The sequence below is a fragment of the Osmerus eperlanus genome, chromosome 21 (genome assembly GCF_963692335.1).
Source record: "Osmerus eperlanus chromosome 21, fOsmEpe2.1, whole genome shotgun sequence".
Taxonomy (NCBI): domain Eukaryota; kingdom Metazoa; phylum Chordata; class Actinopteri; order Osmeriformes; family Osmeridae; genus Osmerus; species Osmerus eperlanus.
In genome coordinates this window covers 7,523,504-7,549,138 of record NC_085038.1, presented here as the reverse complement: position 1 = coordinate 7,549,138, position 25,635 = coordinate 7,523,504, and the positions used below count along the sequence as shown (strand labels likewise).

The 25,635-nt window shown below is 49.0% G+C and overlaps 1 protein-coding gene across 1 annotated transcript; it reads right to left on the bottom strand.

Annotated features, from left to right (window-relative positions):
- Positions 1–1,571: 1,571 nt before the first annotated feature.
- On the bottom strand, positions 1,572–24,965 carry LOC134007700 (Krueppel-like factor 7). The gene is made up of 4 exons (XM_062447327.1): positions 24,544–24,965; positions 9,384–10,017; positions 6,270–6,393; positions 1,572–4,955 (listed from the first exon to the last, which is right to left on the bottom strand). Exons 1-4 carry the CDS (start codon positions 24,643–24,645, stop codon positions 4,904–4,906), a joined length of 912 nt encoding a protein of 303 aa, XP_062303311.1. The 5' UTR covers positions 24,646–24,965; the 3' UTR covers positions 1,572–4,903.
- Positions 24,966–25,635: the final 670 nt, after the last annotated feature.

Genomic DNA, 25,635 nt, shown 5'->3' with positions numbered 1-25,635 from the left:
GTCTTTCCCTTTCTGATTTCATACCACAGAGAAATGATATGGTCAGTTAAAAGTAAGAATTAGTGTGAAAGGACCTGTCATCCTCACAAATGTAGATGATTTCACAATAGGATATCATTTCCATTACCTCAACACACGTGCAAGTAAATGTTCTAGATAACATCTCCTGGCAGATGTTTTGAGAGGAGGGAAAGAGAATGACCTGAGGTGTTTTCTCATTCTGAAGTATGCATCCTCAAATAATGTTGAGTCGCAGCTCACTGAATAAGAGGGCCAAAGCATTTCAGCATGAGAAGCCTAAATCCTGAGTAAGCCACTTTGGAATCCTATGCTTGGAATTCAATTAGCTCCATAAAGAATTTCCCTTTTGTCTCCATTCATTTTGTGCTAGCCGTCAAACCCGTTAGAAAGCTGTAGAAAGCATGATGTAGATATCTGGGTGTTGGTAATGACCACATAGCGAAGTATTGCTGTTCACTGAGAGCATCATTTAGCTGTAAAGGAACATATCAAATATTGCTAATTACTAATTTAGAGGTATTCATTCTGCAGACACTTATCTAAAGCACTTACAGTAAATGCAACAGATAATCAAGGACAATAAGTGTACAATTCATGGTGCTCATGGTGACTCATCAATAGGTTTATTTGTGTATCATGGATTGTTTAGTGGGATATTTCATGATAGTCATTTTCAAAACTGTGAACTGATCATGCTGAATCTCAAAACAGGGTTTCTTGGTATAATACAATTTCTCATATTTTGTCAGTCCCAATATGGCCCCTTGGGATCAAAATGATGGCAGGGTCTCTTTGTCCATATTGAAAAATGCTCATGGGATGTCAAAGGGACTGGGAGGGAAAATGAGTCTCTCATTTTCAATTTCATAACCTGTCTGGCTGATTGATCTATATGCAATGACTAGTAGATACCAGGCAATGTGATGTCTGCAATTACATATAGAGGCACATTACGTTCGACAGACACATGTAAGCTACTTGATGAGGGTGCCCATTTCAATTAGGGGCATTTAATGAGAAACCTTACGGGAGTAGCCCCCTGCCAAATAGAAACAGAATTAATACACTGCACAGGGCCATTTAACAGCACGTAATTGCTCCCTTATTATCCATTAGTTATTCGATTATCCTTTTATCAGTTAGTCACGGTCAAAAGGCTGCACCAATGCCAGATAAGTCATCACCTTGGTAAGAAGAGTTTGTTTTTAACAAGCAGTGTGTCTGTGAGTGAGAATGTTGGATCCCTCGGCACACCAATCTCCAGGAGCATCTCTCTTCTATTCCGTGCTCATAGGGGGGCGTCTATATGCTGTGATGATGTTCCACTATGAAACACCGTCTCTGTCTTCAACACACACTGGCCATTCATCAGTATATAATGTGGTAATAGAAAAGCTTTGAGAAAACCTGCTTGCAATTTCTAATATAAACTGGAGGAAGAATAGATCTGTTAGGAAAGCACGAGATGAATAGCACCATATTACTCATAACATCAAAACTAGCATATGTGCTTTAAAGCGGTTTAGCAAGAAGAGATGCCACACACCAAACTGATTCTACAATTTACTACACATTACATTCTTAAATAAAAAGGATTCACTGAACAGTTCTTGCATAGAGATATTACAATACCAATTTAAAAAAGAATTATGAAACAAACCAGTAACAAAAATAAATTTTTCCTTTTTCCATAACAAAGAACATTATTATACTCACATCATAATATACAAATAATAATTTTCAAACACTTTGTACAGAAACATGAGAATAAGAACAGAGGCGAAAGAGATGGATGAACAGATTAGACAGATGATAGAAGAGAGAGTTCGAGAGGAGGATGGGGGAGGAGATGCTGGTAAAAAGAAGGAGCAGTTTCCCATCTGAGATTAAGACTTGGTACTGGTAGGATGTGGCTCACAATAGTGGACTCATTCCTAGATTCTCACACACCAATGTACACCGATGCTGTTTTACAGATGTCTAACCTACAGAGATGAAAGCAACCTGTGAAAAGAGATGCACAGCGGTGCCTGTTGTTCGTCCGTTTGTGTCCAAGGTTCTGCCACATGGTAACAGCAATTCACTGAACCCATACAGGGAATTTACAGACACAAAGTGCCCTGTTGTCCAAGAGTATAGGAACACAAAGCCACCAATTCACCTGAAAATATGTTTGACAGGAACCAAAACAGCGCCAAGTGTTTTTTCCCCAAAGATTTGCCCCAGAGAAAGAGAGAGAGAGAGAATGTGTGTGCAAGAGAGGTTTAGTAAGTCTCTGACTGCAATAACAGACAACACACACAGGCACAGCAGATAACACACAATCATTCATCAATATGCAGCAGGAGACCCACAACTGTAGTAAAATGAGAAACAACAGTAACTAGCTAATGTCTCGTTCCCTTTAACGTACATTGTAGCTGTGTGTGGTAGATTTCTACCCAGTAAGGTGGGATGGATTAAAACCAAGCCTGTTGGACTTGTGTTTACAGCCAAGATGGGATCTGTCTATCCTGTTATGAATTACGCATCAAGTAATACATACAGTACAGTACCATCAAAACCTCAAAGATATGGGCCACCCCTTAATTATGAGCCCAAATTCACATAAAACATTTGTTTATCTACACACTGCCAGTTCATATGTGTTTCACCCTTCAATTCTGAATAGCACACGAAAGCTGCTAGTGATTATTAATTCTCCTTTTAAGGGTCTAATTCTCTCAGATATTTACTCCAATTCCTGTTCCCATTTTTGGTCTCCATCACACTTTACGTCTCCTTCATGTTAAACAGATGAGACAGGACTAAACGGTAGCTTCTCCCAAGTGTTCTTTGTTTGCCAACCCCCTCTCTCCTTTTTTCTCTTTACTACTTGCAAATAATTGACATCGTGAAGGTGTGCCTTAAAGCATCCCCTTTGCTGTCTGTCATGCAAGGCTACCCCTGGAGGTCTTCAGGCCTGGAGCGTGTAGTGGGAAGGATAACACTTAGAGTACCACGTCTGGGAAATGGACTGTGTCGGTCAGCAGAGGGGCGTGACCTCTCAGTCAGCATGACCGGAGAGAGAGGGAGGGAGTGCATGAGAGAGAGAGAGAAAGAGAGGGAGAGAAAGAGAGAGAGAGAGAGAGGGGGGGGAGTGCGTGACAGAGAGTGAGCAGTGGTATGGGTCGCACTCCATTGCATCCTGTTTTTGGGCCCGTACAGCACTGACCACTGCTGAGGGCGCATATGTCCCCTCATTACCTAGGTAACCCTGCTGTCAGAGTACCCTCTTATTGGTCAATGTCAGCCAAGTTGGTGGGCAGCTGTGGGATGATGCTAACCCAACAGATGTCAAAATGGCCGCCAGGGATAACAAAAAATGTCTATGACAACAAACGGATGTTTGGTCGGTATTTCGGCTGAGGGCAAGTGAATTTCTACATCTGGCTATTTCTATACGAGACAATTGACTGACACTACTCAAGACCACACAGTCAGTAATGTGTTTACCAGTGCCACCTATAAACTGTACTAATATCCATCTCCTCCAATGTTCTCTCTGGTTCCAGTGTCATGCACAAATTTGACAAAACAGTACATTCATCACATTTATTTGCTCTTGAGAGAGCCACCCAATCCCCTTTGATTGTACACAAATCAGAATCCCCACCGTCCCCCATAGTAATCCCACATCGTAGGCGGAATGATCTCTGCCCATGGAAATGAACTTTAGACATTAGCAAGAATGCAGTCTGATGTTGGATAGTGAGAAGCACATCGTGTGATGGCGCGCTGCGTCTGCCTCGAGCTCCCAAGAGGAGCACACAGGGTTAGTGCCGTTTGTCCGGGAATAAGTGTGAAGCCCAGCCCTCCTGTGAGCGCTAGCGGTTCCCAACCACAGCCAGGCTCTGACCAGTCCCATACAGTCTGTCTCATACACACATGAGATAACATCAGCAAACATTCTCAATCGTTCTTTTATTTGATTTTGTACTTTTTTTTTTTATGACGGGATCTGTCCTTCAAATTTCAGTCGTTCATAGGAGGAGGGGGGTTGGGGCGGTATTTCGAAAGAAAATAATCTTTACACATTTTCGAGTTTCTTTTAGCTGTCTGTGCTTCTGTCGCAGTTAGCTGCTTGTACTACTTCTGTGCATATGGCAGTCCATGTCGGAGCAGCATGTAAGCCAACGTTTGGTGAGTTTCAAGACGATCCCGTTCTGGACAGAGGGGGGTTCTACAAAAAGGTTCAAAAGTGTCAGTTGCGCAGCTGTCGGGCGGAGAGGAACTGAGAGAGAGAGAGAGCGAGAGAGAGAGAGAGAGAGAGAGAGAGAGAGAGAGAGACGGGACAAGCGATGGAGGGGGAGAAGGGCAAGTTTGTGAATGTCATACGTAATCACACCGCGAAGCGTCTGCTAAGGGCTTGTCACCGTGTCTGTACAATGTGACCTGTCGTTAAGAAAGACACCTGGTTGGATTGATAGAGTCACCTCGTGGTTGCTGGTAGTAGTTCCTTGTGAGAGGTAACCTTCAGGAGCATGACAGATGACAAGAGGGTGCAGATCTCCCTGACGTCCCAGTCACACACATCCCAGGGGGCAGTCGGTGTTGTGGCACTGAATAACTGGGGCATAAAGACCTGGCTAGGTCACATTTCCAGGACACCAGGACAGTCATGGGCGGTTTTGTCTGTACACAAATCTACACATCTCTGTTCCATGTGACGACGCTGCTGCGTGCAGCCTCTCCCGCCACCTGACGAGACCAGGCTTCCGTTCCGGCCCTCCCGCCTCTCCACGTCTCGGAGCATGGCGAGTAGCCATCTTGTTTTCCTCCCGCCTTGTCCTCCTCTTCCTCTCCTCTTATCCTCCTTTCCCTCTCCTGTTCCTCCTCCTCCTCAGATGTGCCTCTTCATGTGTAGTGCCAAGTGGTCTGACCGGGAGAAACATCTGCAGAGAGAGGGGGGGATGGATAGAGAGAAAGAAGGAGGGAGAGATGGAGAGAGATATTGAGGAGAGCACTTGTTAGTGTGTTGCCAAGGCAGGAGCGGGGTGTTTATTTAGTCAATAGTTTAAAAGCTGCTGTTAGCTACTGAGCGCCGAGGCAGCTCTAATGTACAGGCAATTAAGACTGTGTAACTAACTCATAATCAGCATTTTCTCAAGTCCTCATAATGACGGCAGCTGCAGTTTGAAAAGGGAGGGAGGCTGCAGATGGATCTGTTGAATCATGGCTGGTATAACCAACAGACATCAACATTTTTCCTGAACTGAATGCTAAATTGGATGAGGAGCCACTTCTCACTTAAGATTGGGTGCACGGAATTGTAAAAGAACCAAATGGGCATCGTAAAAAATGTAATCGTTTTGAGAAACATTCACAAACAGTCAATGTGTTCCTCTCTGCTTATGCGTCACACATCAATAAGCCACCAGTCATCTGTCTCATCGTTACACCCCAACCTGAGTGAGGTGATGTGTGTGTGTGTCGTGGGAGGGGGGGGCCCTGAGGAGGGGATTGGCTGGCCAGACAGATGGCGGAATGAGTCACGACCATGGGGCAAAAAGCCAGCTGTAATGCCACAGATCTGTTGCTGCCCCCCCCTCCCTCTATCCTGTCCGCCCTCGCTCCCTCCTCCAACTCACTAGGGGGTCCTGACAGGATGGGCCAGAATTAGTTATGTGTCTGAGACTGGGGGGGGGGGGGGATCTGGACACTGTAACATATTGTATTTACTGCCCTGCTGAGATGTGACGTGACACCTCTGCTCCCCCTCCTCCTCCCCACAGGCCCCAGCTAGGTCCCAGAGGCAGCTCAACAGCTTGGATCAGACAGGAGATCCGCAAATACTATTTAGTTCCTTACTGTGTAAATGTGTACGAACAAAGCTAACGTTCATTAGTACTTCAAATTTCCATTTTATTATCAGCCCCGCTCTCGAATCCTCACGTCAATGTCAGGCCAATCTTTAAATACATGTCTATTTTAATTGTATTAAATGTATTCGTAATTTAATTTCCATTGCTGTAGTTTTCATATGGTTTCTATGAAGGTTAGCATATCAGCCACAACATTGTGGCTGATATCAGCCACAACATTGTGGCTGATATCAGCCACAACATTTGTTTTCTTACCAAACGGCAAATATGTCATTCCAAGCTTTGTGTCATAGCAGCTACACATTAAAGGGTGGGAGCATCAATGAGAGAGAGAGAGAAGGGGAGAAGGAGAGAGAGCGAGAGCGAGTGTGTGTTTTGACATACCTGTCACAGTGGTTACACTTGAAAGGCTTAGCGCCGGTGTGTTTGCGGTAGTGCCTCGTCAACTCATCGCTCCTGGCAAATCGCCACTCGCAGCCTTCCCACGAACACTTGTAGGGCTTCTCACCTGGAGGGAACGAAACAAATGCACCCTGTCAACACACCAGTGTTCATCCCTCGTCTGTCAGTGCCACATCTGAGCTCAGTTCAGTGTCCTCGCAATAAAGAGATCAAATACATATTAATACGTTGCTTTTAAAAACCATTGAAAGATTATGGGCTTAGGTTGATGACACAGCTTTGACTGTATGAAGAGACTTGGTTTGCTATCTAGGCATTTCAACATACTGTAAATATGTTTTGCTCCCTCCAAGACATCAGTGAAACACATGAGAATCTCATCTTCATATTTCACCGTCTCGCCTTTCAAGATAACTGCCGCTATGTAAGGTGGTTCTGGGGGGGTTGGGTTTAGGGGAGGTGAATGTCCAACCAGGGTAGGTAGAGCGAGAGAGAGAGAGCGAGAGAGAGAGAGGCTCCCAGCGGTTCCTCATCTTGCTGAACAGGCAGATGAGGGGAGGAGGAGGGGAGGGGAGAGGATGAGGGGGAGGATGATGATGATCAGGCCAGTCGTTTTGCTAAACGGAAAGTAGCTCCAGATGTGCAAGCTGCCAGCTGCCGTCTGTAGGGATCACCTTTTGGATGTACTCTGACCTATGGGACCCATCTGGGTAAAACACACAGGAAAAGTCACATATAGCAGAACTAGAACCCCTCCTTCCCTCAACACTGGGCTATATCCCAGCACCTTCCTATCCCTCAGTCCTCCCAAAACCACAGAGGAAGGTTTGGGCCGCTGTTTGCTCACCGACCAATCATATTATTCACCGGGAGACATGGATGCCTGACTCAGTCGCCTAGCAACCTAGCAGGAATGAAACACGAGGAGGCAGCAGTGCAGCTGGCTGGATCTGGCATCAGCAGACGCCGTGCCACCAGCCAATTACCGCTCACGCTGGCAGAGAGGGGGGATGCAGTTGCCTAGCAACGGTAACCGTAGTGCTGTACGCGGCGGGGGGGGGGGGGGGGTGAGGGTGGCGGCGGAGGCGGGAGGAGGCAGCAGGGATGCAGGCTGAGACCAGTGCCTCCAGCAGCCGATAACCACTCAGCTCCACACTCCTCCACTGATACTCTCTCTCTGGTATCCTAGCAACTGAACCCCCTCCCACCCCTCCTTTTCCTACCTCCCCTGACACATGTACACCGATACATGCAGGCAAGCATGGACAGACGAGAGCACACACACACAGAAACAATTGCATGCTCACAGGCATGCATATACACAAACGCAGGCAGGCACACTGATACACACAGGTCTTTCAGGTGCCAGGGTTGTGGTTAATTGCATTCTCCCCATTAGCCTGTGATGGACCAGGGTATCATGGTCTCTGAGGACATGGGGGCAGCACGAGAGTCCTGAACAGGCCAGCTCTCCCTGACTTACTGCTGTTGTTATATTTATATATGAGAGAGATGGAGAGAGAGATGGAGAGAGAGATGGAGAGAGAGATGGAGAGAGAGATATGGAGAGAGAGACAGAGAGAGATGGAGAATGAGACAGAGATGAAGAGAGAGAGATGGAGAATGAGACAGAGAGATGGAGAATGAGACAGATGGAGAGAGAGAGGAACTGTATTAAGCTCATGTTTTACACATTCTCTCAATTCAAAAGTTTAATTGTACAATCCCTTATCTGCATTAAAAACTACATTCATAAACTGCTCTACACGGCAAGTCATTTTCCACAGTCTCCCTAATTCCAGATTAAATCATACTCTTTTCTCCATAAGTAATTTATGGAAATAACAACGCAGAAAAAAGAGGGGGATTTGAGTAATAGTATCTCTAAATTCATCTTGCTAATCATTCTGTGAATGGAGCCCCTGTGGCATCGGGTCTCCCAATTACATTTACCCACTTCTGCTTTCCAGCAGCCCCAGCCCCAACCTCTACCCCAAAACCAGCCCCTACCCCAGCCCATACCCCAGCCCCGACCTCTACCCCAAAACCAGCCCCTACCCCAGCCCATACCCCAGCCCCGACCTCTACCCCAAAACCAGCCCATGCCCCAGCCCCAACCTCTACCCCAAAACCAGCCCCTACCCCAGCCCATACCCCAGACCCAGACCCAACCTCTACCCCAAAACCAGCCCCTACCCCAGCCCATAACCCAGACCCAGCCCCAGAGCCACAACTCCAACCTCAGACCCAGGCCCAGACCCAACCTCTACCCCAGACCTAACTTCTACCCTAGGCCAGCCCCTGTCCCAGCCACAGCTTCTGTCTGTCTCAGGTATTTATTGATGTCAGTGACTGAACCTTCTATCACAGCGACCACTCTCCCAGAGCCTGGAGAACTGACACAGAGCGTGAGATTACAAGTGCTTGGGACTTGTCACATAAGCAAGGCACCATTACCATGTCCCCAGTCCCAGGTAGCTGTGCCTTCACAGTGACATATAGGAAGCACGGATGTGGAAGGTGTGGGATGGAGGGGGATGGGGGGGGGGACTCAAATAAACTCGGAAACTACGGCTTATCCAGGTCAATCCATCAATCATGCTGCAGTTAGTCAGGGGGAAGACAGTTTCCTGACAGAGGTCTGAGTGGTTCTGGATTGAGATCGAAGAGAGGGAGAATTATAGGCTGTTTCCACTGTCCCCACCCACCCCACCCCCCTGAATCCACTGAGGAAGTACTGGGGCAACCTTGAGAAGGAGGCCCCAACCAACGACTTAATGACTGGACTGGACGTCCGAATTTAATTGAATGGAATAGAACTGAACTGTATTTTCACGTTAGCATCTGGAGTACATGTACAGTATGTTCTGCTTGAGGACTAGAGCAACACGCATGGATGGGGTGCATGACTCAGGCTAATGTGATTAAGCAGGTGTTGAAGGAGTTGGCAGGCCTGTCTGAGAGAGCGCTCTTCACCTGGAGAGAGACTGGAGAGGAGTTGTGTCGAACATGAAGGACACTTGTGTTCAGAGTGGCGAAGGTCCGCTCTCCCCGTGGGTGTGTGTGGGGGGGGGGGGGGGGGGAAGGGAGGCTCACCTGTGTGTGTCCTTTGGTGCGCCTTCAGATGGGAGCTCTTGGTGTAAACCTTCCTGCAGCCGTTGAACTGGCAGCGATGGACCCTCTTCTTGTTCTCGGGAATGTCCCCCACCCCGATCACGCAGGTGGCGCCCGGCTCGTCCTCCTCGGGGTTCCCCCCGGCGTGCCGGCCCGGCAGGGGGAGCGCGTGGGCGGCCACCAGCCTGGCTGCGCTGAGGCCTATCTTCCGGGCCACCAGTTTGAGGGTGAGGGTGCCGTCGGCCGAGGCCCTCAGGGTGTGGGTGGGCTTGGCCAGGTGCGGGCCCAGTTCCGGGGACGACGGGGGCGTCAGGGAGGTGACGGCGCTCAGCTGAGCCTGGTGGACCCCACCCCCTCCCGCCCCCGTCCGGTCCCCGGCCCCGGGCCTTGGTTTCCTGGGTCCGGAGGAGGGAGAGAGGTGCTTCCGGGAGGGGCAGAGGAGGGGCGGGGGGCTGGGGGGCTCCTCGGGGAGGCTGGGGAGGAGGGGGTCCATCAGCTCCTCTTCGCTGTCCTCCTTCAGGTAGGCCGGGGTCAGCAGGCAGTCCAGCTCCTGGTCGAAGAACTGGGACAGGCGTCTGGGCTCCGTCTGCAGGTAGCGCTCCAGCTCCAGACACGTCTGGGAGGGGAGAGGGGAGACACGAGTCAGACCCATCACACACACACACACACACGTGCAAATATACACACACTCAAGCTAAAAGTAGGTAACCCTAACTGAAAATCTTGCAGCATTGACCGCGACATGTGAAGTCAGAGAAGGCTGATTACACTGTGATTTATTACCATGGCTGAGAGGAGGGGAAGGGAGGAGGAGAGCAGCCCTGAATATTAGCAGTCCCCCCTACCCCCCCTCCCACTACCATCCTAAACACCCCCGCTTCAGCCAGGCACGCAGGTCTACCATGTTGAGGAAATGTAAAGTTGTAATGGATAGACACCAGTTTGGGGAGCTGTGTTTGGGAGAGTGCCCTCATACTTAGATTTCGATCCGAGATGCAACAAATTCAGTAGCAGATCTCGGATAAAGGAAGGGCTCGCTGAGCACAAGGGCAGACTACCCGTCTGGAAGGAAGTGGTCGTTTTTCCACTCTACTCTGTTCGACTCGACTCTACTCTACTCCACATTACATGATAAAGCCATTTTGTTTGAACAGCTACCGACACAGCCTGATATCAGTGTTGTGTTAGGTCTGTCAGGGCTAAACCACTCTGACAGGCAGAATGGGGCGGGGGGGGACAGCACCAGTGGGTCTCTCAGCACCAGCTATTTCATCTGAGAGAATGGGCCCCGACAGACGGAGCAGCGAGCTTCATTACCAGGAGAGAGAGAGAGAGGAAGCCGCCTGCATACATCTGAGACGTTTACTTCACACTCCCCCCTCTGTGCTTTCTCTCTCTCTCTCTCTCTCTCTCTCTCTCTCTCTCTCTCTCTCTCTCTCTCTCTCTCTCTCTCTCTCTCTCTCTCTCTCTCTCTCTCTCTCTCTCTCTCTCTAAAAATAAAACAGTTTTTTCTTTCCGTTTTTTTTTTTTTTTTGGGGGGGGGGGGGCTTCTGTTGCTAGGAGATTGTTGTTGTTGTCCTCTACTTCCAGGAATAAAGGAATTTGTTTGGGTTTTTCGGTGGGAGAGATGCTTGAGACATTTGCATATGAACTGAAAATTAACAGCTCGCCAAGACTGTCAATAGACAGGGCTTGGAAACTTGTTTTTTCGCTTCACGCATGCAGTTGTTTTGAAGATGCTTTTTATAGATAATTGTTTTCATGCTTTCTCTGTTAGCTCCCTACTGTTTCCTGGAATAATATGATCATGTGAAATGTAAATTCAATTACGTGAGCTTACTTTGTATGTTTGAATGTATTTACATTCAAATGTGATAACAGAATAAATATGGAACCTCTGTCTTAGTGCAAAAATAATACCTCAGCACTGGTTTTATGTTTTTGTATTCTTTATGTTGTTTTCCTACCCCCCACAATCCCAACTACACACTCTCAATCTCTCTTTCCCTCCCTCCCTCCCTCCCTCCCTCCCTAGCTCTCCTCCTCCTCTCTCTCCTTCCTCTTCCTGAGGTTGTGAGCAATTAGCCACTAAAAGGAACAAGTTAAAAGCAGAGTTTATTCAGCAGACTGCTGACAATGAAAAACAGTGTGTGTGTGTGTGTGTGGGAGAGGAAGATAGCTAGCAGGTAAAGTAGCAGAGAAAGGCTTGGATACGCTTGGAGAGGTGAAGGTGAGGAAGCCACAGAGGAGCACCAGAGAAGGCATCCAATCGAGGGAGGGAGTGAGGGGACTTCAATCTCCCTGCGGGTGGTAAATCCTATCTGGGTCTGTGACATTTAGCCTAACAGCATCCTTTCAGCGGGCACACACACACACACACGCACACAAGGTCAGCAGAACACGAACACACACTGCCGAAATGGGCGGGCGGGGTGGGTTTGGTCATGCCCAGTGTTATGGTGTGGGGTTGAGCTGAAAGCCGTGCGACGGCAGTGCCCAGGTTGAGGTGCGTGGAGGTGTTCAGAGAGCGTGTTGGATAGGGTCAGGGGGAAGATGTGCCAGCACAATAGGATCAAGCTTATCTGGCCAAGGTAGCTTTGATGCTCTCTTCTTACCTCCACTAACCCCTCCCCCCCCATCTCTTCTTCTTTCTCTCTCTCCAATCACTCCATCACCACCCTCTCACCTCCTCCATACCCCTAGAGGGGTGACATTAAAGGAATATTGTTGTAGAGAAGGGCAGCTCTGCAGTTTTGGAGCAACTATGTCTGTGTGTGTGTGTGTGTGTGAGAGAGAGACTGAGAAAGTGAGAAAGAGGCAGAAATGGAGATGGCATGTGTGCGCACATGAGGAAGTGTGCACTTGCCCCATTTTGTGTTGGTCTGCAGGGCATACAACAAGGTGAGCGTAACCCAAGACGTGTGTGTGTGTGTGTGTGTGTGTGTGTGTGTGTGTGTGTGTGTGTGTGTGAGTGACTTGGCGACAGTCTGGGGCTGATGCCTTACAATGGGCAGGATGAAGGGGGGGTTAACAGCCCACTTATGAGTGCCCTCTGGATAACGTACAGACGCTGATCTAGACCGTCATCACAAATTCACTCAACGCAAAGAGCTCTGCGAATCCCCTAAAGGGCTTTTAAAGACAAGGAAGTAGGGTGAAATGATCCCGTGACCTGCTCAGGGGATCATGCAGGTCTCTCACTTAGCGGCCCGCCAGTTCACCTCCGACGAAGTGCAATGACACGACGGAGCCGACGGCGCGAGATTAGCCTGAACCTGCCTGCGTCGGTGTGTTGGGCCAACAGAGGAAGCGTGCTATGACATTTTACCCACTGCTGTTATCACAACAAAGAGCTGGGCTGATGGACTGGCCTTAAAGCACACAGACAGACAGCCTGGGAGCTTGGCTTGTCTACATGCAACGCGCTCTCACCAGCACTCCCTGGACACGGACGAGACGCAGGCACGCACGCACAAATGGGCGCATATGAAAATATCCTCATGCAAGCAGACACACACGCAATGGTAGATATCCTCATGCAGACGGATCCACGCATGCACCCACACACACGTACACACAAACGATGACTCATGTGCAACATTTAGAGGTGGGAGAAGAGCGTGAACCACCTGTCAGTCACACATACTGACAGCTCTTTTTATAACCACGGTAAGGGAAGCGATGGCCCTGTTTTAGTCACTGCAAGCCCTCGTCTCTCCGTCTTGACATGAATTCTTTCCACGGCGCTCCTGCCCCTGCCCCCTGCTGGGCCCCCTGGAACGATGGCACAGCAGTGCCAGCTCTGCCAGCTCCACCCACGCTTCTCCCCTATCAGCCCGCTCACACTCAGCACGCCGTTAGCATCAAAGAGCTAGCTTCCTCCCACAGCTTTTACCCCGACACCCAGCTGGGAGTTCCACTCACCACTCAACTCTGAAATCTAAACCGAGACCATGTGACCCTGGACAAAGGGCCAAGGAACCAAGGGCCAAGGACCAAACATATTCTTTGGGGAATGTCTGGATTCCTTTTCATGCCATTTTCCATCGAGAAGGTTCAGCTCGTAGCAATCCACCTTCTTTTTCTTCCCCTTTCAAGCAGATAGGCCACACCCTGCACTCCCCAAAGGCTCCGAGTGTTTCCACGCCAACTGTCCTTCCAGCGTTTCTGTCATTCGCATTCTGAGAAGCTCAGCAGCTCATGATTCAGCAACAAACAGAGCCGACGCCTCCCAACACACACGGCTCTAATGGCTAAACAAGCCCTGCCTCTGCAGTCAGCACACTGGACAGTTGTCACACAGTGTGTGTGTGTGTGTTATTGCACTGCGATGTGCTATCGGACTGTCCTGCCCTGTGCTCTGCCATTGATCCAATGAGAGCCAACCAGCCAGCCCATCACTCTTAGCTGACACCCAAATGACCAGTGGCCGGACTGCAGCCACCGACCTGCCAGTCTGAGGTGTGTGTGTGTGTGCGCGCGCGTGTGTCACACCTCCTAATCGATGGGAAATGATGCGCCTGTGCGTGATCTCATCAGCAGTGGCCCTGCCGGTGCACGGAGGGGCTAATTTATGGCTTCACTGAGCAATACTTAGATAAGCTCGAACCAACACACACACACGCACACACGCACTCACACACACACACCTCATGCACCTGTACTGAGAGTAGTCTCTCTGAGCAAGTCAGGCTGAGATCTGAGGCTCTGTCTGTGGGACTGACTGACTGTGAGAGCAGAAGCTAAGCCCATCAGGGAACAACACAGAGCCAGTGACAGTCCGGGGAGAGATAGATAATATTCCACTTTCCGGACGCCTGGCCCTGATCTGAATACCTTACAACTTGGGACTATCCTCCATATTCACATGGAGGGTTCGTTAGCTCCCAGACATCTAATGGTCCCACTCTCCCTCTGAAGCCGGGGCGGAGCTCAGTGAAATGGAGCGAGGGCGAGGTGGGAGACGCCGAGGCCTCGCCGTCCTCCTCTGATGTAAACGGCGGCGGCGAGGAGAAAAGTCATTTAACCGTTGACTAATGGGCCGCTCAGTCCCCGGCTCCAGTGTCTCAACGTAGCTCAGGAACAGATAAGAGAGGATTGCGATGGCTTAATTACACACACGGCCTTATCAGACAACATTACCCTGGCAGTATAGCATCGCCCAGCGAGAGCCCCCCCTTCACAGGAGATCCAGACACACGGCAGGCTGCTGCCTCAGGCTCTCCTCACAGGGCACGGCGTGTGGGGAGAGCCGCTGACAACCAGGCGGAAAGACGGAGTGTTCAGTCTGGCTGGCTGAGCAGGTTTCATGGATGAAACAAATAGAAAACAAAAGCCGGCCTTTGCAAAATCTCCAGCTCTCCTCGAAGGTAACAGGTCCATTCATCTCGGAGCTACTGAAAGATAACCGTGAAAAAAAAGCCTGGGAAACCAGTCTTTTGATGGGGGAGGTTGTTTGGTGGCTAAAGAGAAGCTCTTATCCAAGGGAGGCCAGAATGAGGGCACAGACTTGGAGACCTCTGCTCAGTGGAGCGCAACCATTTTTCCAATTGCTTTCCCTGTCCAGCCAGCCAGCCACACTGTACAAGTGACCATTTAATGTCTCTATACTCTGCATACAATGTTCAGCTCGTCAATGTAGTTACATAACAACTCAATATCAATAAAACCAGCTGGGAGCCAGACACCTCTGAGATGAACCGTTATTGACATGGATCCTCAACACAAAAGCACTGTGTTATTGTGCAAAATGGTTCCTATTATGTTGCTGTGAACACCGGATAGAATGTGTGCAGAGAATCACGGTGATTACTCTGTACTCCCCTGGTCCTGTTATGCACCAGCGGTTACATCCTGCGATGCCTCTTAAGAGCGAAGCAATGCTCTCCTTTTTGCCTAAATTGGCGGTGACCAGCTGTGAAAATGTCTGTGTTGCTCCAGGACAGGATGGAGGAAGGACAGGAGGAGTGAGGAGGGGAGAGGAGAGGAGGAGAGCAGAGGAGAGGAGGAGAGCAGGGGAGAGGAGGGGAGGAGAGCATGGGAGAGGAGAGGAGGAGAGCAGGGGAGAGGAGAGGAGCAGGGGAGAGGAGGAGAGCATGGGAGAGCAGGGGAGAGGAAAGTCTGGAGTGGAAGGCAGGGGATAATCCTGAGTGTCTGTAGCAATGTTGTGTTCAGTGGGGAGGTGATCCCTGTCTCTCTTTAACTGGATTTGGGTGAGCCGCTGTTTATCGTGTCCAAGTCACCAAGCGGCCCTCTCAGCTGCCAAAAGCATGCTAATCTAATCAGGATACATCCATTCCCATTCAACCAGTCAGACAGCATTAGCGGCCCCCCTACACACGCCGGTGGAGAGGGGGGGATAAGGGGGGTGGGGGGCGACAGGCGTTTTACACAGGGGTTAACAGCTTGCGGTAGGATTTGGGGGAGTCTGTATGGCGGATGTGGGGGACCCCATTGTATTCCACAGGCTGGCTAATCTTCATTACGGCGCACAATGACAGAGAGAGAGAATGAGACTTTGCCAGCTACGGCCCTCCAAAACAAAAGAGCAGTGAGGGGGGGTGGGGGTGGGGGAGTGGAGGGGAGTTGGTGGTGGTGGAGGAGGAGGGGGGGGGGATAACAGAGACGGAGGAGTGGAAAGATAAAGGGAACGGCTAACCGGAAAAAAGTCGTCTTCCTCCTCCACGCTGGTGCCACTCAAAGGGCTCAGGCAGTTGGAACCCCAGTCACGTCCCAACACGGGGAAGTGCAACTGTGGCACTGAGTCTGCAGAGATAAGAACCAAAATGGCCTCTCTCTCTCTCTCTCTTTCTCGTGGCCACGTACAACACTTTACGTGAGGCGAAAAGAAGAAAAAAAACGCCATCCGCTCTGCCAGTGGCCAGGTTTGTTTTCATGTGATACTGGGTATGTGTGTGTGTGTGTAGGCAAGTCTTCAGGCTGTATGCCTTCAGATTGCACTGTGTTTGCAGTAAGGGTGTTGTGGGGTGGTTGTGTACAGTCACAGTAGTGCTGGTTACAGCACAGCTCTGCCCTAATGGGGTCAACTAGGGGTTATGGGCAAACGCGGGCCGACCATGGCGATGGGGGGGTCATTGTGTGTGTGTGCGTGAGGGGGTGTGATTGTATGGGCCAGGGAAGGCTTGGTTGGTCAGTGCTCGCATGAGGAGGAGGAGCTTGTCATTGGGACTCTCTTTATTCAAGCAGGAATGCTTTCAAAACAAACCTGAGCAACACAGATTGGCTCAAGCCGCATAAATATTGAAAGACGTCTCTGCTCTGCTCCTTTCGTGGCGGCGGGCGCTCTTCCAGGAGATAAAGAGAAAGGGAGAGAGACAGAGAGGGTGAGTGAGAGTGAGAGTGAGAGTGAGAGTGAGAGTGAGAGTGAGTGAGTGAGTGAGTGAGTGAGTGAGTGAGTGAGTGAGTGAGAGAGAGAGAGAGAGAGAGAGAGAGAGAGAGAGAGAGAGAGAGAGAGAGAGAGAGAGAGAGAGAGAGAGAGAGAGAGAGAGAGAGAGAGAGAGAGAGAGAGAGAGAGAGAGAGAGAGAAGGGCCCTTCTCTCTCTCACTCTCTCTCTCACCCGCGTTTGCTTTCTGTGTGATTAGGCTGTGGAGGCACGCAATGCTGAACCCAGTCCCCCCTCTGCCCTGCCTGTCTTCCTGCCCCAGCTTTGTCTCCTCAGACAGAGCTCAGCCAGAGTGCAGCCACTTCTAACCCCCGTTTCATCCCCGTAATTACACTCTCTTTAGGGGAGACTGGGTCACTCGTCTGTGTGCTAGAACTGATCGACTTCTGGGTCTAAGAGCCACCATGGATGTTAGTCACCCGGGTAAGCCCCCTTGACCTACAACAGTGTGTGTGTGGGTGTGCGACTTGATTTTAAATGCAAGCTGCGCACAGCTGTGCATCAGACAGTGTGACACTGTCAACAACAGCCGATCTCCGATCCATGGGTCATGTTTTGGACCCCCCAGGTGATGTGTATGACTCACTGCACCCATCACAAGACATCGCAGGCCTCTTCATAACCTCTGGGTGCTTGGAAACAGGATCCACTCTCACATGTCTGCCTAATGTAGTCAATCACTCAATGAGTTACATCTGGTTAGCGGTTAGCAAATAGTACAAAAGTCTGATTGAATCGAAAGGCAGGGGTTAACATAAGGAAGGGAGTGCTGTACCTTCAACATATTAATTGTTAGGCCCTGTAGAGGCTGGAGGTGGTGATTTGCCACCTTAGTTGTTGCTGTAAAACGATAAAAAGAGGTTGTGAACATGACCTCATCTCAACCACCCTCAGTGCCTGACTTCAGTGAGTGTTCCTCCATGTTCCTCAAGCCTTTTTTCTGCCAGACACCGGCGCCAGGAGACCAGTACACACGCAGGCGCTTGAGGGAGAATTAGGATGAAGGCCTTCCATGATTGACCGAGGGCCTTTGGTTTGGCTGGTTAGAACCCAGAGGACGGAGGGGGGGACGGGGGGGGACGGGGGGACGGGGGTTGAAGAAAAACAGCCACCCGGAGACTGGCTGAACGGCTGCTGGCTGGCATGCTGGTTACAGCAGTTCAAGCCTAAATAATTCAGACAAGCTGCGATTTAAGTGTGCACATGCGACCTGCTCCACTGAACCTTCGCAGAGTGGGCACTGCCAAGTCTTTGAGAAATGTCCTCCAAATACTAAACACACCCACATGCTCACGCGCACACACTTTTATAGATCAACTCACACACATGCAAACACACACACACACCAAAACTTTGTTGATGGCCTCTCTTATAAAACAGTAGCTGTTCCCCAAGGTATTCCCGGCAACATCACTGACAAAAATAGCTAGTGACCCACATAACTTCCCCTATTGGAACGGAGAAAACCCAATGTTAGACTAAAGCCATTGGTGATTGGGTCATTAATTAGCATAGTTTTACAGCCCTGGGCTATGTAGGGCACTAGAGTGAATAGGAGTCGTACTGTAGCTATGTCAGGCAGAGGTGGGATACTGTCTTGTAAACAGACAAATCCTCTCAAATATTCTCTTACACCTTGTCGTGTCGAACATTTGCATCACAAGACCCTGTTAATGTAGTCAAAGGGATAAAGGACAACATTGTACTGGGCCTGGTTGTATAGTTGCATCCTGAAAAACAGTGAGCAAGGCGACTCATTAAATCACTGGTGTAGACTTCCTCAGGCTATTTACCAGTTTAGCAGTCTAGTCTAGCGCCAAGCTCTGCAGCCATCTCTCTCCTCTCCTCTCCCCCGCTCCCTACAGAGGACTGCCACAGCTCCAGGATGTGTTGTATTACTGTAATATGGGAGCTAGCCAGCCAGCTAGCAGCCAGCACAGAGTGAGAGACAGCCGAGGAGAGAGAGAGAGAGAGAGAGGGAGGGAGGGAGCGATGGATGGAAAGAGGGAGACATTACACAGAGGTCCTGACACACTGCCTGACTGGAGGGTGGCCAGGTTGAGTTGGAACAGGGGAAACGATTACTCAGAGCATATGGAAATACCGCTGGGTTTGCATATTGTGGCGCACAGCTGAAGGCATAGGCGCGCATGCAAACGCTCGCACACTCAATCTCAGACACACACACGTGTGCATTACACACACACACACTGTCGGTTTCACACACACTCGTTGGCACACACACACAATCTCTCTGACTATATATCTAGTGCTCCTAGTGTTTTGCAACTTCCCCATTACAATACGTGATTGTTTGCAACATAAAAAAGCACTGTCATACACTTCTTTAAAACATGAAAGCTTTGTGACTATAATGCTCCATAGTGTCTACACTAAAGGAGACCCACTAGCATCCGCGGTTCAGGTACTTATCTCACAGCAAACATAGTATTGGAAATTCTATCAAGGTTCTCACTATTGAACACTGGGGTTTATACAGACCCTTTTTAGGACCTAGCCTGTCCTTGCTGCTGTCAACGTGGAGCTCTTTGGGCTGTGATTGATGGGGGAGGCGATGACAACAACAAGCTTCCGTGTTTACACAGCGCAAATTGCCCTTGTCTCTCCTTCTTGGTTCAAGGCCTGTTCAGGGACTCACTCCCTCCTCCTGGCCCAGAGAGGCTCACCACAGGGCGGACTTTCTGGTCCGGGATGTCCCCTGGGTAGGATTATCCTCCTAGACCCGCAAGTAAACAAACAAATGAGCCAAAGCCTGCCTCCTGTTCAGTAGCGCTGCTTAGCAACAGGTGTTGTCAGATAGTCTGGATTGTTGCGTGTCTGGCTTGGCTGGGCATGCAGAGAATGGACTCTGGTTGAGGAGGTTCAAAGGTCAAACCAGGGAGGGGCACGTAGGTACTAGAATCCTTCAAATCTTCTTGAATCTCATGTATCATCAGCTTTCTGTAATGGGTCTTTTCAAGCTCAGAAGATGCCAAATTGATTGAGGGCAAGAAAGATAATGAGACATTGAGAGAGAGCAAGGGAGAGAGAAAAACCGGCAACAAAAAATCTGAAACTTAAGGAAATGTCTGTGGCTTTTCTTTCCGGTCGCCGGGATGAATTGCAGCCAAGCGTGTCGGATCGCTGTAAAGCAGTGTAACAGCTTCCGATTTTTCTGCTCAAATGATGTGAAAGTCATTGCCAAGCCATGTGTGCTGGTGTGAGAAAAAGAATGACTGGCTCCTCTCCCCGCTGTTAATCAAATCCCTGGGTGCTTCGGCCGCGTGGTGGCTGTGAGGATGACAGAATCCATACATAAAGATGCGCTTGTTCCCTCCGCTTTCCACCCCCGTCTCCTCCTCCTCCTCCTCCTCCTCCTCCTCCTCCTCCTCCTCTTCCATGTCCCTCTCTGCAGCAGACAAATGAACACATCTTTCCCCCCCGTCCTCTCCTTCATCAACACTTCAACCTCTTCATGGTGCCCTTACAAGCAGCACCCATCACCGGCAATCACCCCTGCCACGCACACACGCACGCACACACACACTCGCGCACACACACTCCCCCCACCGCCACTCGGAGAAGAGCAGAGTGAATTTGCGGTGTGATGACATATGTGATGACTCTGAGGTCACGGGGTCACAGCCCAGCACCCATCTCACACCCACGCACACACACGCTCTGATGAAAGGAGTGTCAGCCAGGTGTTCTAGAGTGCAAGTAGAATAATGAGGGCGCACATGAGCGACAGTTCCGATTCTGGACACAACCTGCCAGCTTCGGTGACTGACAGTGTTCAGAAATCTATCCATCTCTAGTATTAACCCTTGTGTTATCTTCGGGTCATTCTGACCCATCAGTCATTGTGACCCACCGTCGTATTGCGACAACTTTACCGCATACCAAAACAAAGTGAATCATTTTCTTTTAACCGTTGGGCTGTCTCAGACCCCCCACATTGCGATGGTTAAAAGAAAATTATTTTTATTTGTTTTTGTATTGGGTAAAATTGGGTAAACACAACGATGGTTCGTTATGAACCTTTGGGTCATGTGACCCGAAGGCAGCACAAGGGTTAAGAAGCCAAATGGACACAGATGGAGAATTTCTCCACCCACAAGAAGTCTTTACTCTCCAATTTGTCCAAAATGGTTTTTGGCTTCCTAATTAACCACTGGAGACCTGAGGAACCTATTAAAGATGTTTCCACCACAAAGCATCTTTTCATAGCACCAAGAGAAGCATATCTAATAGCCCTGTGTGTGTATGACTCAAACCTACGCCCCATAGACAACACACAGTCCCACACCCTGCGCTGAGGGTCTGAAACACAGTCAACCATTACACAACACCTCTAAAACTGGGAGTCACACACTGAATTCAATTACCCTGAGATCATATGATAAGACTCACATGACTGAGAGAACGAATGGATACTTCAGTTTGTAACTTTGCTCTAATGCTCTCGATGATATTGAATCCACTGTTACAAAGCAAGGGGAAATGGAAAAGGAGCCTCTGTAGTCAAACAATGCGCATCTTTTCAGCCCATGACAAAATTATGTAATGTCTACATGACCACGCTTTATTCTGTATGACCACACCATGGAGAACAGATCAGCAGGCTAAGTGAGTGGCTGTGCGAAGCAATTAGAAACAAGTTGTTGACCAGGAATCCAGTTTTGCATCGTCCATGAAGATAAAAGGAAGAAGAGAGAGAGAGAGAGAGAGAGAGAGAGAGAGAGAGAGAGAGAGAGAGAGAGAGAGAGAGAGAGAGAGAGAGAGAGAGAGAGAGAGAGAGAGATGGTTTGGAGAGCGTGAGGGAGGAAGGAAACGAGGAAAGAGGAGTCAAGGGTAGAAGAGAGGGGACGATCGGAGAGCTTGGCTGTGCTGATGCCGTCGCCCTGATGTGTGTGAGAACGCAGCTGTGCCCTACTGGCGATTACATAACACACATTCTCTCTCTCTCTCTGTCTGTGTCTCTCTCTCTCTAGAAGTGGTGGCCTATAGAGGGGGGAGTGTATTCTGGTGGAGAACTCCCGGGGTGAGGCGGGCCAGCTGGCCAGAACCGGGTCAGTGTTAACAGGGCGCTGGATACTCTCAGGGGCATTGAGTCCAGTCAGTGGGAGGGGGCTGGGGGGAGCCGGGGGAGCTGAGGGGTGGGGGGGTGGGTAAATGAAGAAACCTGCTCCATGTGTGTTTTCTCTCGAGGATCCTGTGTCTCTCTTCTCCTCTCGCCGTCTCGTCCGCCACTCTCCCTGGGGCTCAGCCCACTGGAGTGTGAAATGTGAAACCCTGCAGTGGAGAATATGCGTGTGTTGCACTTCCCTGCCTCTCTCCACCTCGCTGTCCTGGGCCTCCCAGTCATCACATCACACGCGTCTGGGCTGCTGCTGGAGCTAACGCATGCACGCGCACGCACGCACGTACTGACACTCACACGGATGCACACACACACGTTACACACACACACATGGATGCACCCAGACACATACTGTACAGACTTCTATAGGCAGTGTGACTTCACCCATGTGAAATATCCGGCCGTATCATCACATTTAGAAGTAAGGTAGCGTTTGACCTCATGGGCATGGCTAAGTGATGCATGGCACACGGCAGGACATAGTATGTTGGAGGTCAGAGTGTGTCTCAAGGTCACTGACAGACAGCTCCTGTGGAGTACAATTACAAGACTGAACCCAGTGGCTCAAGAGCAATGACCAACAAAAAGAGTGGCAATGGGACAGGATTGGACGTCTTTGGAATTCGGTGCAACTTGACATTTCCTGTCACACCATGTCTTCCCGAGGAGACAACACCAATCTCACATTCACCCGGCCTGCCCTCTGACACTTCCCCCTCGAAACAGGAAGGAACACGATGGTCTTTGTCGCAAGGATAACACAGTGCGCCATTTAGGCCGCTACCTGGTTATCAACGCATCTGGGTTCATAAAAATGTCACCGTCTAAATGGTGTCTGACAGCACTGGCACGTCATCAAAGTGCCAGTTGTACCTTCCAAACAGACGGTTTATGGATTGGCAGCGGACCGTCGCTCCTTTGAGGAGGCCGGCTGTGTAGTTTGCGTGCATGGGCAGCTGGAGGTAGACAGTTCTGTCTCTGTGGCTTATCATCACGCCCCCATGCCATACTGTGTGGCAAGATCCTGTCACTTCCTCTTGCACACAAACACCCAGCACATCACTCGCATGCTCTGAACATGTGTTGAAGGGGATGTCAAAATAAAGTTGCTCCCTCTATAGGACAAGCTTTTGCTAGATAGGGTTCAAAGGAAATAAATAGTTGGTAAGGGTTTGTAGGAGGTGGACAGTGGGGTGCTGATGAAAGTAGGAACTAGAGTGGGCACCGTTGACAGACAACGATAGTCTACTCCTTTTACGCACGGCGAAGATTTAGCATGAACGAAAGCTCCTTCATCGCCAGCACCAGAAGCTTACCGGCATGGACTTTCCATGCGCCGGTTTTGCCTGCATCCACTGTAGAGAAGCGTCATCACATGATGCCAGTCGAATGCAGGTAGACTTAAAAGGACCACAGCCGGCATGTCGCGTGTTTCCATGCGCGCATCAGTAACACATGAACTAAACCGTCACCTGTCTATAGACATTTTGTGAGTTAGTTAGTTAGTGATTGTTGTGTAGTAGAACTGATTGTGATAGCATATGAACTAAATCAGTGTTTTATGGGGCGGTCTGGCTTTACAGTGAAGCATTTTTTCATCTCCATATGGAAAACATTTCGTTGACTTACCGAGTGCACAATTGCAAATATATCGAAACAAAATGGGCAAATAAACATTATAATAAGGAACTGAAACCGGATCCAGGTTAGAAAGCAGCTCTTTCCCGCAGGGTGGTCATGCTTGACTTGTGATCCCCAACATTTCCAACGCTTTCACTTCCTCCTCGTGTGTAGAGCATATTCAAATACGGAACCTCTTATTGACCAAAATATTCATCCACCAGCTTAACCCTTGTGTTATCTTCGGGTCATTCTGACCCATCAGTCATTGTGACCCACCGTCGTATTGCGACAGATTTACCGCATACAAAGACAAAGTGAAGCATTTTCTTTTAACCGTTGGGCTGTCTCAGACCCCCCACATTGCAAAGGTTAAAAGAAAATTATTTTAATTTGTTTTTGTATTGGGTAAAATTGGGTAAACACAACGATGGTTCGTTATGAACCTTTGGGTCATGTGACCCGAAGGCAGCACGAGGGTTAAGGAAGCGGGTAGATGTTTTATTACTAGTCAGTTTTTATTATTCAGAGTCTACATTGTTAGGACCGCTTCCTCTAATTGCCTCTGACAGCTATACCATGCGCACCGGTCTGTGTACGGCAGTGGGGAATATCAACCTGCTCTCGACGATGCACAACAACACTCCGACAATATGGACGTGAACAATGAAATGAAGCTGAATTGAAGTTAAAAGAGTTCACTTAGGCTATTTGATTGTGCACAGTAGCCAAATATAACGTAATGTAGCCTACAACTAAACCTTTGGTGCCTTCGGGCTACTGGCTTACACCTGTCAAATGGGTATAGGCTAGTCTACACATTTAATTTAAATTTGACATCATATTCCTTACACTAAGCTTAGAACTGGAGATGCGCGCGTAAAAGTTGACACCTTTATCCAAGCGCATAACTGTTAATGGCAGCAATCAAGAGATACCCCTTATGCAGTAATCATTTAATAAGTAGCCTAGTTACCTGCTGCCAGTTCTCCTCCAGCGAGGGCATCGCGGAGAAGTAGCCGGTATCGTGCACGAGCTGAAGTTCCTGAAAAATACTATGGTTCGCCAAAACGTCCATGGTGATGCTCTTTATGTGATGCAGATAAAAGACAGTTCCACGAAAAAAATGAGTCCCCCTATACTTTATCAGATTACTAAATCCATGTTAATTTTGGTCCAAATGAGGAAATACACACACGTGAAAAAAGGTCAGCAGATGAATTCAGAAAGTATGACTATTTCTACACTATATGCAGAAGCGTATCATTTAAAGTAGAGGACAGATGGGAAGTTGCGCTGGTAGAGGCTCCATGTGTATCCGTATTGCCAGGTTTGAACCTTTCTCTGCTCCACGATGTGTTTTTTTCCCCGTGCCCAGTTTCAGCAGGCAAATAGACAAGCTGGATGATCGTACACTGATCGCGAGCCAAAGGGGAGGAGATAAGCGAGTGAGGAGGCGTGACGTGTTTGTCAATCAACTCTGTGCGTGACCATACAAGGTAAATGGGGTTGACGATCCAAGGAGAAGACGATTAGACTGGCGCTGAAGGATGCCTGTAGGAGGAGCTATGCAAAACACTGGGCCAGCATACGATATCCCTTACTGTCACTCAAGCCATATATGGGCTTGAAAGGTGAGCTATTTATGGATGGCTATATAGATTTGATAGAAGCTCTTGGCTGCCAGTTTTAAGGAAGAAGCAACGGTATCAACATCTACCTTGGTGCACGCTAAACTGTCGAGGAAGTTGCGGTCCCTCTGTCATTCTCCCTGTGTATTTATAGTCTAGCAATTGTAGCACTAAAACCTAATGCTTTGAAGGCAACTGAATGTTGTTATTTTTCTTAACTTTTAAAGGACTTTTTAGGATGTGATTCACAATAGACATACAGTATGTAATACACTTGTGTCATACATATTAACATGACAATTAACGTTTCTTCCACCAAGTAGTGCCTCTTTACCCACTGAATGGACTATTTTGTTCCTATACACTTAAAATCCTGCAGGTTTATAATGAAGATATACATAAATAAAACATTGATTTACATAATGGTCTTTCAAACA